A 19551-nucleotide genomic window follows, 5' to 3' on the forward strand; every position below is an offset into this window, starting at 1 on the left:
ATCAACCCGAAAGACCTGTGAAAATAGGCTATACCTCCTTGAGAAACCTCTCTGTCACTGGATCCATGGATGTAGTAGGAGGAAAGAGTATGAACCAGACTCATCATCTCCTCCTGCAGTGAATTGACCTTGGGGTCTTGGTGCTCCAGGGCCTTGCCCCCCTCTGGTGCTGTCCCCCCACACAGACACTCCCACTGCTGTTCCAGGAGACACTGGATCCTCTTTACGTGGAGGGCTGCCACAGCTTGATCCATGCTCCCTGGGGGGGCTTCCTCCTGGGGCATGTGCTCCATGGGTACTGCCAGGCCTGGTTCTCTGACGGAGCAATGGACCACCGTTTTTGAACTGTGTTGACCAGCTCCAAGACTGTTCACTTGGGCCTCCATCATGAAAGAGCTAGCTGAGAGCCAAACTTGATCATCTTCTAGGTCCTCAATCTGAGTGCCTGGGTTTTGTCTATTTGTTCTAATGGTTACTGTATTTGTTGACAAAGCTTCTACATTCAAGCTTTCTCTAGTGGATGTACCATGCACACCTGCTAAGACCCACCGAGAAGAATTCTCAGTCTGTTTTTCATCTTGTTCCACAGGGACTCTTTCTGCTCTCCCCCAGTCCCCAGTTTTCCTGATCAGCTGGCACATCTTCTCATCGTTCCTCCGGCCCTCCTCCTGCTGTTCTCTCAGTAGCACGGTGGCCTTCTGGAGGTCCAGGCTGCTCTCGTGAAGCCTTTGCTCCAGCATGGCTACTTTAGCCTGCAGAGACGTCACTGTGAGAAGCTCATCCAGGTCTGTGCTTGTCCTCCATTCGTGTGTCTGGTTAGAGTCGTCATCGGTGACGTCATTGTTGGCGAGGAAGAGATTACTCTCTTTCCTGGATCTTTTGAGGTCAGAGGTCACGTAAGAGTGGTCTTTGGCCCTGTTGGAGAAAGTTTGGGATGCGGGTTTTGGGTTCAGTCCAAGACGGAGCATCTCCCTCTCCTCCTGCAGGATGTAGATCTGTGCCTTGAGCTCTGGGATGACCCGGACCTCCTCCTCCAGCTTGCCCATGTGCTCAAGGGCTTCATTGAGTCGGCGCATGGTTCCAGAAAAATCCTGGTTGGACTGACAGTTGGACGAACGGTCCAGGGAGTAGAAGATGTCTTCCGTGGAAGTGTTCCTTCCTCTGAGATGGTCTCTGGAGCTTCGGAGACTGGCCGGATCCTCAGTTGACTCTGAACCTTTCCTTAGCAGGACGGTGAGAGGCAGGCTGGAGGCCCGCAGGAGATTGGGCCTGATGTGCTCCCCCAAGGGCTGCTCATCAAAGGCCCTGATATGGGCTTCCATCTCTGCCACAGACTTGTATCCTCCAGGGGAGGCTGGCGATCTGCCGTCATAAGCCCAAGAGCCATAGCCTTGGTGGGGGTTGGGGAGGCGAGACCTGGAGGCCAGAGCTCCAGTGGAGCCCCAGGCGCTAGGCTGGTAGCCATGCCCAGAGAGATTGAGGTTCCTGGGGAGAGTGCTGGGCCTCTGCCCCTTGCTCCGGCGCTGGATGGGGACCCTCTTTATGGTGTGGCCCTTCTCGATGTCGTCAACGTACTTGAGGAAGTCCAGGTCCAGGCTGAAGCCATAGGGTGTTTCCACAGAGTACGGAGGAGGCTTCCCCTTCACCCTATTCTCTGGGGCTTTGGGCCCATTTCCTAAAAAAGGATGACAGTGTTTCTATACTTGTTATCATAGCATTGATACATAATAAGCACTATAGTGTGTGGAGCATAAATGTGTTTAGGAATTATCTAACAAACATTTTGTTTCATATAACTATCAAAAAGGTAGCCAATTTTCATTGATACATTTGATATGATATATTTTTTAAGCTGTTACCATTTAGTTTGTCCGTCATTGTCAGGCTTCAGTTGTGAGCGTTGTTTTTTAGCACATTATATGTCTGTTGGTAGTCTGAGTGCCAGTCAGTTTCTGCTCTCTGGCCAACTTCTACAGGCGTTGTGACTCTTTTCTCGTGATGGAAAGCAACTTGACTGCCTGGCAAGACAGAGCAAACAGGGGACAGAGGAGGAGGGTGAGACAATGTGTAGATTATTGTTGTTAATGTCTCTGTTGTGTGTTCTAATGTCTCTGTTCTGTATGTTCTAATGTCTCTGTTCTGTATGTTCTAATGTCTGTTCTGCATGTTCTAATGTCTGTTCTGCGTGTTCTAATGTCTGTTTTGCGTGTTCTAATTTCTCTTCTGGGTGTTCTAATTTCTCTTCTGGGTGTTCTAATTTCTCTTCTGGGTGTTCTAATTTCTCTTCTGGGTGTTCTAATCGCTGTTCTGGGTGTTCTAATCGCTGTTCTGTGTGTTCTAATGTCTGTTCTGTGTGTTCTAGTCGCTGTTCTGTGTGTTCTAATGTCTGTTCTGTGTGTTCTAATGTCTGTTCTGTGTGTTCTAATGTCTGTTCTGTGTGTTCTAATGTCTGTTCTGTGTGTTCTAATGTCTGTTCTGTGTGTTCTAATGTCTGTTCTGTGTGTTCTAATCTGTTCTGTGTGTTCTAATCTCTGTTCTGTATTTATCAAACGGTTCTGCACACAGAGCATGTAAAACACTGTTATTTTCACTCTGATTTTATTTTTACCATTTTGAAAAAATAAGTAAATTAGAAAAAAATAAGTAAATTATTTATAAAAGTGGTTATTAAGTAACCTTCTGTTTACACAACCTTCTGTATCCTTCTAATTCATACTGAATGCACTAGGGCCTACATTTCTGGAACTGGTGGACTTGTGGTTTACTTCTGGTATTTCCAAATGAGGACTCGCCCTGGATTTTCGAGTGGACAGCTGATCATGAACTTGTGGCAGTAACATTGACTTCTGACTCTTCACTCACTCACTCACTTGCTTCATCCATACATCAGAATTAACCCTACTGACTTGCGTATAACAATGGAAGGCCTGATGTTCCCTTGATTATATCAGCCTTGGCATTTCTAACACACCGGCCCATTATTTTCCCCGAGGCCCCCATTATTAGCCAGATAATGGACCAGCCCATCTGGTAATTTCCCGAAATGCCAAATGGCCAGTCCGCCCCTGATTATAGACCTTCAGTCCAAATACAGATCTGAAAATAACTCCTAGACGGTTGGGACCAATAACCAGGGAACCCAATACACTCCTACATATAAACGTGTCTCTCCTACTCTCTCGGCCTCCCTGCTTTCTCTGTTTCTCTTCCTCAATATATTTCTCTCCTGATAATTCTCTCCTTCAACTCTCTTTACTTATTCTACATTCTCCCCTCTTGTCCTCCAGCCATCTCACTCTTCTTTTGGTCTATCCTGACCACCCATATCTACCCATATCACTCTTCTTTTAGTCTCTCCCCTCTTCCAAAGCTTCCTCCCTCCTCCCCCTCTATAACCCTAAACCCCCTCTCTCTTCAGACCCCTCAGTGGGTAGGTGCTAGACCCTAAACCCCCTCTCTCTTCAGACCCCTCAGTGGGTAGGTGCTAGACTCTAAATCCCCTCTCTCTCCAGACCCCTCAGTGGGTAGGTGCTAGATTCTAACCCCCCTCTCTCCAGACCCCTCAGTGGGTAGGTGCTAGACTCTAAATCCCCTCTCTCTCCTGACCCCTCAGTGGGTAGGTGCTAGACTCTAAACCCCCTCTCTCTCCTGACCCCTCAGTGGGTAGGTGCTAGACTCTAAACCCCCTCTCTATTCAGACCCCTCAGTGGGTAGGTGTTAGACTCTAAACCCCCCCTCTCTCTCTCTCCTGAGCCCTCAGTGGGTAGGTGCTAGACTCTAAATCCCCTCTCTCTCCAGAACCCTCAGTGGGAAGGTGCTAGAGTTTCTGGCCTCTTGGGGCACCACAGTGACAGCCACACGCAGCCACAGACCCAAACAATGTCAGCTATGCAGTAAACAGAGAAACACCACTGACTGAACAGTCCCGCTGTGAATGACGCCCTACACACATGCGATAAGCACAATAACAGACGTGCGCACACGCACACGCGCACACACACACACACACACACTCTCCATGCATACAGAACATACTGTGCATACATTCATAAAGATCACTTACATACTACTGTAAATAAAATAAGATAGAATTGTCCAGTTTATCTCCATCTCTTCATTCAAATACTTAATCATGGACATTCTTACTGACAGTTGTGGTTGCTTCACGTGATGTATTGTTGTCTCTACCTTCTTAATGTTTGTACCATGTTGTGCTGCTCCCATGCTGTATGGCTCCCATGCTGTATGGCTCCCATGCTGTATGGCTCCCATGCTGTATGGCTACCATGCTGTATGGCTACCATGCTGTATCGCTACCATGCTGTATGGCTACCATGCTGTATGGCTACCATGCTGTATGGCTACCATGCTGTATGGCTACCATGCTGTATGGCTCCCATGCTGTATGGCTCCCATGCTGTATGGCTCCCTGTATGGCTACCATGCTGTATGGCTCCCATGCTGTATGGCTCCCATGCTGTATGGCTCCCATGCTGTATGGCTACCATGCTGTATGGCTACCATGCTGTATGGCTCCCATGCTGTATGGCTCCCATGCTGTATCGCTACCATGCTGTATCGCTACCATGCTGTATGGCTACCATGCTGTATGGCTCCCATGCTGTATCGCTACCATGCTGTATGGCTACCATGCTGTATGGCTACCATGCTGTATGGCTACCATGCTGTATGGCTACCATGCTGTATGGCTACCATGCTGTATGGCTCCCATGCTGTATGGCTACCATGCTGTATCGGCTCCCATGCTGTATGGCTACCATGCTGTATGGCTACCATGCTGTATGGCTACCATGCTGTATGGCTCCCATGCTGTATCGCTACCATGCTGTATCGCTACCATGCTGTATGGCTACCATGCTGTATCCCTACCATGCTGTATGGCTACCATGCTGTATCCCTACCATGCTGTATGGCTACCATGCTGTATGGCTACCATGCTGTATCCCTACCATGCTGTATGGCTACCATGCTGTATCGCTACCATGCTGTATGGCTACCATGCTGTATGGCTACCATGCTGTATGGCTACCATGCTGTATGGCTACCATGCTGTATCCCTACCATGCTGTATGGCTACCATGCTGTATCCCTACCATGCTGTATGGCTACCATGCTGTATGGCTACCATGCTGTATGGCTACCATGCTGTATCCCTACCATGCTGTATGGCTACCATGCTGTATGGCTACCATGCTGTATCGCTACCATGCTGTATGGCTACCATGCTGTATGGCTACCATGCTGTATCGCTACCATGCTGTATGGCTACCATGCTGTATGGCTACCATGCTGTATCGCTACCATGCTGTATGGCTACCATGCTGTATCGCTACCATGCTGTATGGCTACCATGCTGTATGGCTACCATGCTGTATGGCTACCATGCTGTATGGCTACCATGCTGTATCGCTACCATGCTGTATGGCTACCATGCTGTATGGCTACCATGCTGTATGGCTACCATGCTGTATCGCTACCATGCTGTATGGCTACCATGCTGTATGGCTACCATGCTGTATCGCTACCATGCTGTATCCCTACCATGCTGTATGGCTACCATGCTGTATGGCTACCATGCTGTATGGCTACCATGCTGTATGGCTACCATGCTGTATCGCTACCATGCTGTATGGCTACCATGCTGTATGGCTACCATGCTGTATGGCTACCATGCTGTATGGCTACCATGCTGTATGGCTACCATTTTGTATCGCTACCATGCTGTATGGCTACCATGCTGTATCGCTACCATGCTGTATGGCTACCATGCTGTATGGCTACCATTTTGTATCGCTACCATGCTGTATGGCTACCATGCTGTATGGCTACCATGCTGTGTTGTCATGTGTTGCTTAATCCCAGCCCCCGTCCCGAAAGGAGGCATTTTGCCTGTTCCTAGGCTGTCATTGTAAATAAGAATTTGTTCTTAACTGACTTGCCTTGTTAAATAAAGGTAAAATACATTTAATAAAAAATATACTGTGTTAATGGAATGTATTGACACACAGTTCTTGTTACACACACAACCTGTGACCCACAACAATCCACACACAACCTGTGACCTACACCAATCCACACACAACCTGTGACCCACAACAATCCACACACAACCTGTGACCCACAACAATCCACACACAACCTGTGACCTACACCAATCCACACACAACCTGTGACCCACAACAATCCACACACAACCTGTGACCCACAACAATCCACACACAACCTGTGACCCACAACAATCCACACACAACCTGTGACCTACACCAATCCACACACAACGTGTGACTTATCCCCTATTCCCCAGGCTACACACATCATCGTTGACACCAATTGCCCCCCAATATAAACAAACAATACAAATCACAGTACAAAGGTAGATGGAGACATTGTGGTGCCAGGCCTTTTCACTGAGATGAAAGTAGTCTTTGAACACCTGATCAGGCCTGGGGCTGTGACAGCAGAGGGTATAGACCAGGGCACGCAACCTTATTGTTCACAGGTGACTGTTGACAGAATACTACTAATACTAGTATCTTCAATGGGGTGAAACAAACAGAGACATCTTAGGAAGGAAAGAGAAGGGGAAATGTCAATCAACCTCTTAGGAGTTAGTGAAGAGAGAGAGAGAGCAGGATGTTGACTGAGACGCTCTGTTACCTCTAAGATACTAAACTGTACACACATGTCTATCTATTCTGTGGTGTGATCAAGTGATAATGCCCGAGAAGCAGGTGATTGGAGGATGTAATGGTCCGGATGTTGTTAGGACAGAGACTGCAGTTTAACCAATCAGCATCCAGGATGAGGCTGCTGTATGAAGCTGTGTACTGTACATAACTGTTCCCATTGTAACGGCCTTAAACACATAGGGATCTCCTCAAGCGGTTCAGTTGTCTTGGCATAACGGTTAAGGTGTTGGCTTGACATTTGCTGGATCTTGGTTCGAGTCTTGGTCGGACTTCCCCCAAACAATTTGCCACACTGTGGTGCATAGCTAATTAGAAACTTTAACTATGGTGCATAGCTACATAAGAACTTTAACTATGGTGCATAGCTAATAATTAGTAGGACATCATCACGATGTGGCCAGATTGACTTTAGATGAGTATAACATTAGCTAGAAGGACTGGGTTTATCACCACTTTAGGGCACCGCTATGGCGCCGCCGGCAAAGGGTGGATTGAGAATGTTCATAACAATGGAATGACACGACAAGTGACAAAGGTGCAACCTATGAATAGCTACAGACATGACTTTAACTATGGTGTTATAGCTACAGACATGACTTTAACTGTCTTTGTAAACACTTAACATAGGCCAGGCCCTGTTGTTACCTCACATCCCAGCAATAAGGTCTTACATTATGCCTGGGAAGAAAAAACTTCAACTTGCTCAACTTTCCATTGGCTCAACTTACCCCATGGCCATTGGCTCAACTTACCCCAAGGCCATTGGCTCAACTTACCCCAAGGCCATTGGCTCAACTTACCCCAAGGCCATTGGCTCAACTTATCCCAAGGCCATTGGCTCAACTTACCCCAAGGCCATTGGCTCAACTTACCCCAAGGCCATTGGCTCAACTTACCCCAAGGCCATTGACTCAACTTACCCCAAGGCAAACATTTAGACTATATTAGCCCACACAGCTATAAGTACAGTATGCACATTCATGCTAGATTTAGGACCTAATATTAAAACATAGAGACTCCAACTGATGTATAGAACAATCTTAAAATTATCTACTTTGTTTTTGATACAAGCATCATCTAACAAAATATATGACTTGATGAAAATACATTTTTTTTTTAACCAAGAGACAAGGGTGGCTCAAATGTCCCATTTGGCCTAACTTACCCCACTCTCCCCTACTGCAGAACAATAAACAATAAACTGTCCGCTGGTGTGGATGCTTGTCAATGTTTATAGTTACAGTATGTATAATTTATCGCTATATCGCTATGGTGGGGATGGCCCTTACAGTTTTTTCCCCATTTTAAAGGTATTCGAAGAAAGAAGTCTCAATATTTTACAAGGGCTATTTTGGGGCCAATTTAAGGGCTTTGTTTCTCTTCCTGTTCCCACCACTGCTCTGTCCTGTGTATAAATGCATTGGTTTCTCCTCACATCGTTACAAACCAAAAATCTCCAGCCACAGCATTCTTGACTAAAAACCGCAAATTAAATTTGAACTCATGACACTTAAAACGGTCACCTCCCTAAGATGATATGTTCTAGAGCACCAAGGCCACCATTTTAGTTGCTGGTTTATGATATGTTCTAGAACACTAAGCCACCATTTTAGTTTCTCGTTTATGGTATGTTCTAGAACACTAAGCCACCATTTTAGTTGCTGGTTTATGATATGTTCTAGAACACTAAGCCACCATTTTAGTTGCTGGTTTATGATATGTTCTAGAACACTAAGCCACCATTTTAGTTGCTGGTTTATGATATGTTCTAGAACACTAAGCCACCATTTTAGTTGCTGGTTTATGATATGTTCTAGAACACTAAGCCACCATTTTAGTTGCTGGTTTATGATATGTTCTAGAACACTAAGCCACCATTTTAGTTGCTGGTTTATGATATGTTCTAGAACACTAAGCCACCATTTTAGTTGCTGGTTTATGATATGTTCTAGAACACTAAGCCACCATTTTAGTTGCTGGTTTATGATATGTTCTAGAACACTAAGCCACCATTTTAGTTGCTGGTTTATGATATGTTCTAGAACACTAAGCCACCATTTTAGTTGCTGGTTTATGATATGTTCTAGAACACTAAGCCACCATTTTAGTTGCTGGTTTATGATATGTTCTAGAACACTAAGCCACCATTTTAGTTGCTGGTTTATGATATGTTCTAGAACACTAAGCCACCATTTTAGTTGCTGGTTTATGATATGTTCTAGAACACTAAGCCACCATTTTAGTTGCTGGTTTATGATATGTTCTAGAACACTAAGCCACCATTTTAGTTGCTGGTTTATGATATGTTCTAGAACACTAAGCCACCATTTTAGTTGCTGGTTTATGATATGTTCTAGAACACTAAGCCACCATTTTAGTTGCTGGTTTATGATATGTTCTAGAACACTAAGCCACCATTTTAGTTGCTGGTTTATGATATGTTCTAGAACATTATGCCACCATTTTAGTTGCTGGTTTATGATATGTTCTAGAACACTAAGCCACCATTTTAGTTGCTGGTTTATGATATGTTCTAGAACACTAAGCCACCATTTTAGTTGCTGGTTTATGATATGTTCTAGAACATTATGCCACCATTTTAGTTGCTGGTTTATGATATGTTCTAGAACACTAAGCCACCATTTTAGTTGCTGGTTTATGATATGTTCTAGAACACCAAGGCCACCATTTTAGTTGCTGGTTTATGATATGTTCTAGAACACTAAGCCACCATTTTAGTTTCTGTCTTTAGATCCATAATGGGGACACAGACACATTGTTTAGATTTTTGTTCTAGAACACTTTGAAGTTAGCCTGGTCCCAGATCTATTTGTATTAACAACTATAATGTATGGTGACACTGACCATTGCTGGCAAGCACAAACAGATCTGGGACCAGGCTACATAAGTTGCTACAGTAAGACAAATGGTTGGGAATTGTGCTCTCACACAAGCTTTGTGGAGAAATGTTGTAGAAGACATAAAGCTGTCATCAACATATGAGTCCAGAAGATTCCTGGTATCTCTCGGTTCCTCTGATAAGATCAGATGTTCTTCTCTCCCTTTTCCTTAAAGCGCCAATCAGCAGTTGAAACAATAACAAAGCAAAACAAGAACCACCAGTGGTTCACTATAAAGCTGAGGGATGGGACTGGAGAAATGGAACCACTCTCAAATTCAGAGAGCACTATGGATGCAACGACTGAACATCCATGATATCAAAAAGATAGTTTTAACCATGTTTAGAGGATTTTTAGTGTAAAAAAAACAAAACATTTACTTTGTTTACAAACATTGGGGTAAAACAAGCTTATATTTTGGATTCTGATGGGGTACAACTGTTGAACTAAGCTCATGAGCCATAGTCCAAAAATAGATGTACCTTCTGCAGATTGACCCTTTAGCTGTGGTGGTGGTGGTGGTGTGTGTGCATTTTATTTGTGATTCACTCTAAAGTGCTACTTACAAAATGCTGTGGACTGAAATGAATGAATAAATGGTTCCATTAACAAAGCAACCCATCCCACTTCTACATCAAGGTGATTGTTTTATCTTCACTCATGGCACCCTAGTGGGTAGAACAGTGTTAGTTTTGCTCTGTAGTCAGTGTACTAGTTACAGGCATGACTACAGTTGCATCCCAAATGACCTCCCTTCCCCATTTGGTGCACTACTTTCAACCCATAGGGCTATGGTCAAAAGTTGTGCACTAGATAGGGATTAGGGTGCCTTTTGGGACGTACTCTACAACTGGAGGGCACAGTGACTTTTTCATCTCTGTTCTGTTGTCAGGAAAAGGGATATTTTCTTCCTCCAGTTTGGCCATGCTGATTATGTGGTATTTCCAGTACATAACTCTATTCCTTGTCTTCTATTTGGAATTGGTTTAGAAACTCAAGCCAACTTGTTGGACTCCAACCGCCCCTAACCAATCACTGTCTTTCTCTTCTCCCAACTTCCTGTATCTGTCACTCTCTCACACACGCACTCTTTCTCTCCCTCCATCCAGTTTGATTCCCTGTGGTTCTGTAGTGTTCTCTGTGTTCTAATGTCTCGGTTCTGTGTCCTATTGTCTCGGTTCTGTGTCCTATTGTCTCGGTTCTGTGTTCTAATGTCTATGTTCTGTGTCCTATTGTCTCGGTTCTGTGTCCTATTGTCTCGGTTCTGTGTTCTAATGACTCTGTTCTGTGTTCTAATGTCTCTGTTCTGTGTGTTCTAGAGAATTTAGATCATTCTGCTATCTCTTCAACATTTTGAGACCTTTGCTTTTGACATGGACTCTGCCCGTTCATGGACTCTGCCCGTTCATAGACGTGGATGATGCTGCCCTCTTGGTTTTACATTAGAATGAGAAGATATACTAAACTATATAAAATCCAAAACCATATGAAATCCATACCAAACCATATGAAATCCAAACCAAACCATATGAAATCCAAACCAAACCATATGAAATCCAAACCAAACCATATCAAATCCATACCAAACCATATCAAATCCATACCAAACCATATCAAATCCATACCAAACCATATCAAATCCATACCAAACCATATCAAATCCATACCAAACCATATCAAATCCATACCAAACCATATCAAATCCATACCAAACCATATCAAATCCATACCAAACCATATCAAATCCATACCAAACCATATCAAATCCATACCAAACCATATCAAATCCATACCAAACCATATCAAATCCATACCAAACCATATCAAATCCATACCAAACCATATGAAATCCATACCAGATCCATACCAAACCATATCAAATCCATACCAAACCATATCAAATCCATATCTGTCACGGTTTTCATATGGTGAAGGAGAGTCGGACCAAACTGCAGCGTGTCGATTGCGATCCATGTTTATTTAAACAAACGTAAACACGACTAAACATGAACACTACAAAACAATAAACGAAACCCGAAAACAGCCTATACATGTGTCACCTTACCATCGAACAAGGACATCAAGACAATCACCCACAATACAACCAAAGAATATGGCTGCCTAAATATGGTTCCCAATCAGAGACAACGATAAACACCTGCCTCTGATTGAGAACCACTTCAGACAGCCATAGACTTTCCTAGAACAACCCACTAAGCTACACACCACATACAAAAACCCATGTCACACCCTGGCCTGACCAAATACATGAAGAAAAACACTAAATACTTTGACCAGGGCGTGACCATATCAAATCCATACCAAACCATATCAAATCCATACCAAACCATATGAAATCCATACCAAACCATATGAAATCCATACCAAACCATATGAAATCCGTACCAAACCATACCAAACCATATAAAATCCATACCAAACCATATAAAATCCGTACCAAACCATATGAAATCCATACCAAACCATATAAAATGTATCCCATCTATACCAAATCATATAAAATCCATACCAAACCATATCAAATCCATACCAAACCCATACCATACCAAACCATATCAAATCCATACCAAACCATATCAAATCCATACCAAACCCATACCATACCAAACCATATCAAATCCATACCAAACCATATACAATCCATACCAAACCCATACCATACCAAACCATATCAAATCCATACCAAACCATATAAAATCCATACCAAACCCATACCATACCAAACCATATAAAATCCATACCAAACCCAAACCATACCAAACCAAACCATATCAAATGTATCCCATCCATACCAAACCATTTAACATCTATCCCATCCATACCAAACCATATGAAATCTATCCAATCCATATATCTATCCTATCCATATCAAATCCATACCAAACCATATCAAATCCATACCAAACCATATCAAATCCATACCAAACCCATACCATACCAAACCATATAAAATCCATACCAAACCCATACCAAACCATATCAAATCTATCCCATCCATACCAAACCATATGAAATCTATCCCATCTATACCAAACCATATATCTATCCCCTCCATACCAAACCATATATCTATCCCATCCATACCAAACCATATATCTATCCCATCCATACCAAACCATATATCTATCCCCTCCATACCAAACCATATATCTATCCCATCCATACCAAACCATATGAAATCTATCCCATCTATACCAAACCATATGAAATCTATTCCCAAACCATATATCTATCCCCTCCATACCAAACCATATATCTATCCCATCTATACCAAACCATATATCTATCCTATCAAACCATATGAAATCTATTCCATCCATACCAAACCATATGCAATCTATTCCCAAACCATATATCTATCCTATCCATACCAAACCATATGAAATCTATCCAATCCATATATCTATCCTATCCATATCAAATCCATACCAAACCATATCAAATCCATACCAAACCATATCAAATCCATACCAAACCCATACCATACCAAACCATATAAAATCCATACCAAACCCATACCAAACCATATCAAATCTATCCCATCCATACCAAACCATATGAAATCTATCCCATCCATACCAAACCATATGAAATCTATCCCATCTATACCAAACCATATATCTATCCCATCCATACCAAACCATATATCTATCCCATCCATACCAAACCATATATCTATCCCATCCATACCAAACCATATCAAATCTATCCCATCTATACCAAACCATATATCTATCCTATCCATACCAAACCATATATCTATCCCATCCATACCAAACCATATATCTATCCCATCCATACCAAACCATATCAAATCTATCCCATCTATACCAAACCATATATCTATTCCATCCATACCAAACCATATATCTATCCCATCCATACCAAACCATATATCTATCCCCTCCATACCAAACCATATATCTATCCCATCCATACCAAACCATATATCTATCCCCTCCATACCAAACCATATGAAATCTATCCCATCCATAACAAACCATATGAAATCTATCCCATCCATACCAAACCATATATCTATCCCCTCCATACCAAACCATATGAAATCTATCCCATCCATACCAAACCATATATCTATCCCATCTATACCAAACCATATATCTATCCCATCTATACCAAACCATATATCTATCCCATCTATACCAAACCATATATCTATCCCATCTATACCAAACCATATATCTATCCCATCCATACCAAACCATATATCTATCCCATCTATACCAAACCATATCAAATCTATCCCATCTATACCAAACCATATGAAATCTATCCCATCTATACCAAACCATATATCTATCCTATCAAACCATATGAAATCTATCCCATCCATACCAAACCATATGAAATCTATTCCCAAACCATATATCTATCCTATCCATACCAAACCATATATCTATCCCATCTATACCAAACCATATATCTATCCCATCCATACCAAACCATATATATATCCCATCCATACCAAACCATATATCTATCCCATCCATACCAAACCATATATCTATCCCCTCCATACCAAACCATATATCTATCCCATCCATACCAAACCATATATCTATCCCATCCATACCAAACCATATATCTATCCCATCCATACCAAACCATATATCTATCCCCTCCATACCAAACCATATATCTATCCCATCCATACCAAACCATATATCTATCCCATCCATACCAAACCATATATCTATCCCATCCATACCAAACCATATATCTATCCTATCCATACCAAACCATATATCTATCCCATCTATACCAAACCATATATCTATCCCATCCATACCAAACCATATATATATCCCATCCATACCAAACCATATATCTATCCCATCCATACCAAACCATATATCTATCCCCTCCATACCAAACCATATGAAATCTATCCCATCCATACCAAACCATATATCTATCCCATCCATACCAAACCATATATCTATCCCATCCATACCAAACCATATATCTATCCCCTCCATACCAAACCATATATCTATCCCATCCATACCAAACCATATATCTATCCCATCCATACCAAACCATATATCTATCCCATCCATACCAAACCATATATCTATCCCATCCATACCAAACCATATATCTATCCCATCCATACCAAACCATATATCTATCCCATCCATACCAAACCATATATCTATCCTATCCATACCAAACCATATATCTATCCCATCCATACCAAACCATATATCTATCCCCTCCATACCAAACCATATGAAATCTATCCCATCTATACCAAACCATATATCTATCCCATCCATACCAAACCATATATCTATCCCATCCATACCAAACCATATGAAATCTATCCCATCTATACCAAACCATATATCTATCCCCTCCATACCAAACCATATATCTATCCCCTCCATACCAAACCATATGAAATCTATCCCCTCCATACCAAACCATATGAAATCTATCCCATCCATACCAAACCATATGAAATCTATCCCATCTATACCAAACCATATGAAATCTATCCCATCTATACCAAACCATATATCTATCCCCTCCATACCAAACCATATATCTATCCCCTCCATACCAAACCATATATCTATCCCATCCATACCAAACCATATATCTATCCCATCCATACCAAACCATATGAAATCTATCCCATCTATACCAAACCATATATCTATCCCATCCATACCAAACCATATGAAATCTATCCCATCTATACCAAACCATATGAAATCTATCCCATCCATACCAAACCATATGAAATCTATCCCCTCCATACCAAACCATATGAAATCTATCCCATCCATACCAAACCATATGAAATCTATCCCATCTATACCAAACCATATGAAATCTATCCCATCTATACCAAACCATATATCTATCCCCTCCATACCAAACCATATGAAATCTATCCCCTCCATACCAAACCATATGAAATCTATCCCATCCATACCAAACCATATGAAATCTATCCCATCTATACCAAACCATATATCTATCCCATCCATACCAAACCATATATCTATCCCATCCATACCAAACCATATATCTATCCCATCCATACCAAACCATATGAAATCTATCCCCTCCATACCAAACCATATATCTATCCCATCCATACCAAACCATATATCTATCCCATCCATACCAAACCATATATCTATCCCATCCATACCAAACCATATATCTATCCCATCTATACCAAACCATATGAAATCTATCCCATCCATACCAAACCATATGAAATCTATCCCAAACCATATATCTATCCTATCCATACCAAACCATTATCCCAAACCATATTTTATCCATTAAACCATATGAAATCTATCCCAAACCATATATCTATCCTATCCATACCAAACCATATGAAATCTATCCCAAACCATATATCTATCCTATCCATACCAAACCATATGAAATCTATCCCAAACCATATATCTATCCTATCCATACCAAACCATATGAAATCTATCCCATCTATACCAAACCATATGAAATCTATCCCATCCATACCAAACCATATATCTATCCCCTCCATACCAAACCATATATCTATCCCCTCCATACCAAACCATATATCTATCCCCTCCATACCAAACCATATATATCCCATCCATATCAATCCATATGAAATATATCCCAAACCATATATCCATCTTTTTATTTTACCTTTATTTAACCTTTATTTAACCTTTATTTAACCAGGCAAGTCTTATCCACATTCTTATTTTCAATGACGGCCTGGGAACATATGAAACTGCCTGTTCAGGGGCAGAACGACAGATTTGTACCTTGTCAGCTCAGGGGTTTGAACTCGCAACCTTCCGGTTACTAGTCCAACGCTCTAACCACTAGGCTACGCTGCCGCCCCTATACCAAACCATATATCTATCCCATCCATACCAAACCATATGAAATCTATCCCATCTATACCAAACCATATGAAATCTATTCCCAAACCATATATCTATCCCATCTATACCAAACCATATATCTATCCCATCTATACCAAACCATATATCTATCCCATCTATACCAAACCATATGAAATCTATCCCATCCATACCAAACCATATATCTATCCCATCCATACCAAACCATATATCTATCCCATCTATACCAAACCATATATCTATCCCATCTATACCAAACCATATATCTATCCCATCTATACCAAACCATATGAAATCTATCCCATCCATACCAAACCATATATCTATCCCATCCATACCAAACCATATATCTATCCCATCCATACCAAACCATATATCTATCCCATCTATACCAAACCATATATCTATCCCATCCATACCAAACCATATATCTATCCCATCCATACCAAACCATATATCTATCCCATCCATACCAAACCATATATCTATCCCATCCATACCAAACCATATATATATCCCATCCATACCAAACCATATCAAATCTATCCCATCTATACCAAACCATATATCTATCCCATCCATACCAAACCATATGAAATCTATCCCAAACCATATATCTATCCTATCCATACCAAACCATATGAAATCTATCCCAAACCATATATCTATCCTATCCATACCAAACCATATGAAATCTATCCCAAACCATATATCTATCCTATCCATACCAAACCATATGAAATCTATCCCATCTATACCAAACCATATGAAATCTATCCCAAACCATATATCTATCCTATCCATACCAAACCATATGAAATCTATCCCATCTATACCAAACCATATGAAATCTATCCCATCCATACCAAACCATATATCTATCCCCTCCATACCAAACCATATATCTATCCCCTCCATACCAAACCATATATATCCCATCCATATCAATCCATATGAAATATATCCCAAACCATATATCCATCTTTTTATTTAACCTTTATTTAACCTTTATTTAACCTTTATTTAACCAGGCAAGTCAGTTAAGAACACATTCTTATTTTCAATGACGGCCTGGGAACAGTGGGTTAACTGCCTGTTCAGGGGCAGAACGACAGATTTGTACCTTGTCAGCTCAGGGGTTTGAACTCGCAACCTTCCGGTTACTAGTCCAACGCTCTAACCACTAGGCTACGCTGCCGCCCCTATACCAAACCATATATCTATCCCATCCATACCAAACCATATGAAATCTATCCCATCTATACCAAACCATATGAAATCTATTCCCAAACCATATATCTATCCCATCTATACCAAACCATATGAAATCTATTCCCAAACCATATATCTATCCCATCTATACCAAACCATATGAAATCTATCCCATCCATAACAAACCATATATCTATCCCATCCATACCAAACCATATATCTATCCCATCCATACCAAACCATATATCTATCCCATCCATACCAAACCATATATATATCCCATCCATACCAAACCATATATCTATCCCATCCATACCAAACCATATATCTATCCCATCCATACCAAACCATATATATATCCCATCCATACCAAACCATATATCTATCCCATCCATACCAAACCATATATCTATCCCATCCATACCAAACCATATATCTATCCCATCCATACCAAACCATATATCTATCCCCTCCATACCAAACCATATGAAATCTATCCCATCCATACCAAACCATATATCTATCCCATCCATACCAAACCATATATCTATCCCATCCATACCAAACCATATATCTATCCCCTCCATACCAAACCATATGAAATCTATCCCATCCATACCAAACCATATATCTATCCCATCCATACCAAACCATATATCTATCCCATCCATACCAAACCATATATCTATCCCATCCATACCAAACCATATATATATCCCATCCATACCAAACCATATATCTATCCCATCCATACCAAACCATATATCTATCCCATCCATACCAAACCATATATCTATCCCATCCATACCAAACCATATATCTATCCCCTCCATACCAAACCATATGAAATCTATCCCATCCATACCAAACCATATATCTATCCCATCCATACCAAACCATATATCTATCCCATCCATACCAAACCATATATCTATCCCATCTATACCAAACCATATGAAATCTATCCCATCCATACCAAACCATATATCTATCCCATCTATACCAAACCATATATCTATCCCATCTATACCAAACCATATATCTATCCCCTCCATACCAAACCATATGAAATCTATCCCATCCATACCAAACCATATGAAATCTATCCCATCCATACCAAACCATATATCTATCCCATCTATACCAAACCATATGAAATCTATCCCATCCATACCAAACCATATATCTATCCCATCTATACCAAACCATATATCTATCCCATCCATACCAAACCATATATATATCCTATCCATACCAAACCATATATCTATCCCATCTATACCAAACCATATGAAATCTATCCCATCCATACCAAACCATATATCTATCCCATCTATACCAAACCATATATCTATCCTATCCATACCAAACCATATATCTATCCCATCCATACCAAACCATATATCTATCCTATCCATACCAAACCATATATATATCCCATCCATACCAAACCATATATCTATCCCATCTATACCAAACCATATATCTATCCCATCTATACCAAACCATATGAAATCTATTCCATCTATACCAAACCATATATCTATCCCATCTATACCAAACCATATGAAATCTATCCCATCCATACCAAACCATATGAAATCTATCCCATCCATACCAAACCATATATCTATCCCATCCATACCAAACCATATGAAATCTATCCCATCCATAACAAACCATATGAAATCTATCCCATCCATAACAAACCATATGAAATCTATCCCATCCATAACAAACCATATGAAATCTATCCCATCCATACCAAACCATATATCTATCCCATCCATACCAAACCAT

At 41.1% G+C, this 19551-nt stretch overlaps 1 protein-coding gene across 4 annotated transcripts in view; it reads right to left on the bottom strand.

The window, feature by feature from the left end:
- The window catches only part of LOC118394413 (KN motif and ankyrin repeat domain-containing protein 1-like), a 36825-nt gene that overhangs the window by 11806 nt on the left and 5468 nt on the right, over positions 1 to 19551 (bottom strand). For 3 of the 4 annotated variants that reach the window (XM_035787594.2, XM_035787593.2, XM_052463392.1), the window contains exons 2-3: positions 1860 to 2018; positions 35 to 1675 (exon numbers count right to left, since the gene is read on the bottom strand). In XM_035787594.2, the coding sequence (XP_035643487.1) occupies positions 35 to 1675; positions 1860 to 1878 (1660 nt within the window). In that variant the 5' untranslated portion in view covers positions 1879 to 2018. Of the gene's footprint in view, positions 1 to 34; positions 1676 to 1859; positions 2019 to 11675; positions 11706 to 19551 lie in introns of those variants that run through there. The other variant, XM_052463393.1, reaches the window with a different exon arrangement.

The sequence above is a fragment of the Oncorhynchus keta genome, chromosome 15, assembly GCF_023373465.1.
Source record: "Oncorhynchus keta strain PuntledgeMale-10-30-2019 chromosome 15, Oket_V2, whole genome shotgun sequence".
NCBI lineage: Eukaryota > Metazoa > Chordata > Actinopteri > Salmoniformes > Salmonidae > Oncorhynchus > Oncorhynchus keta.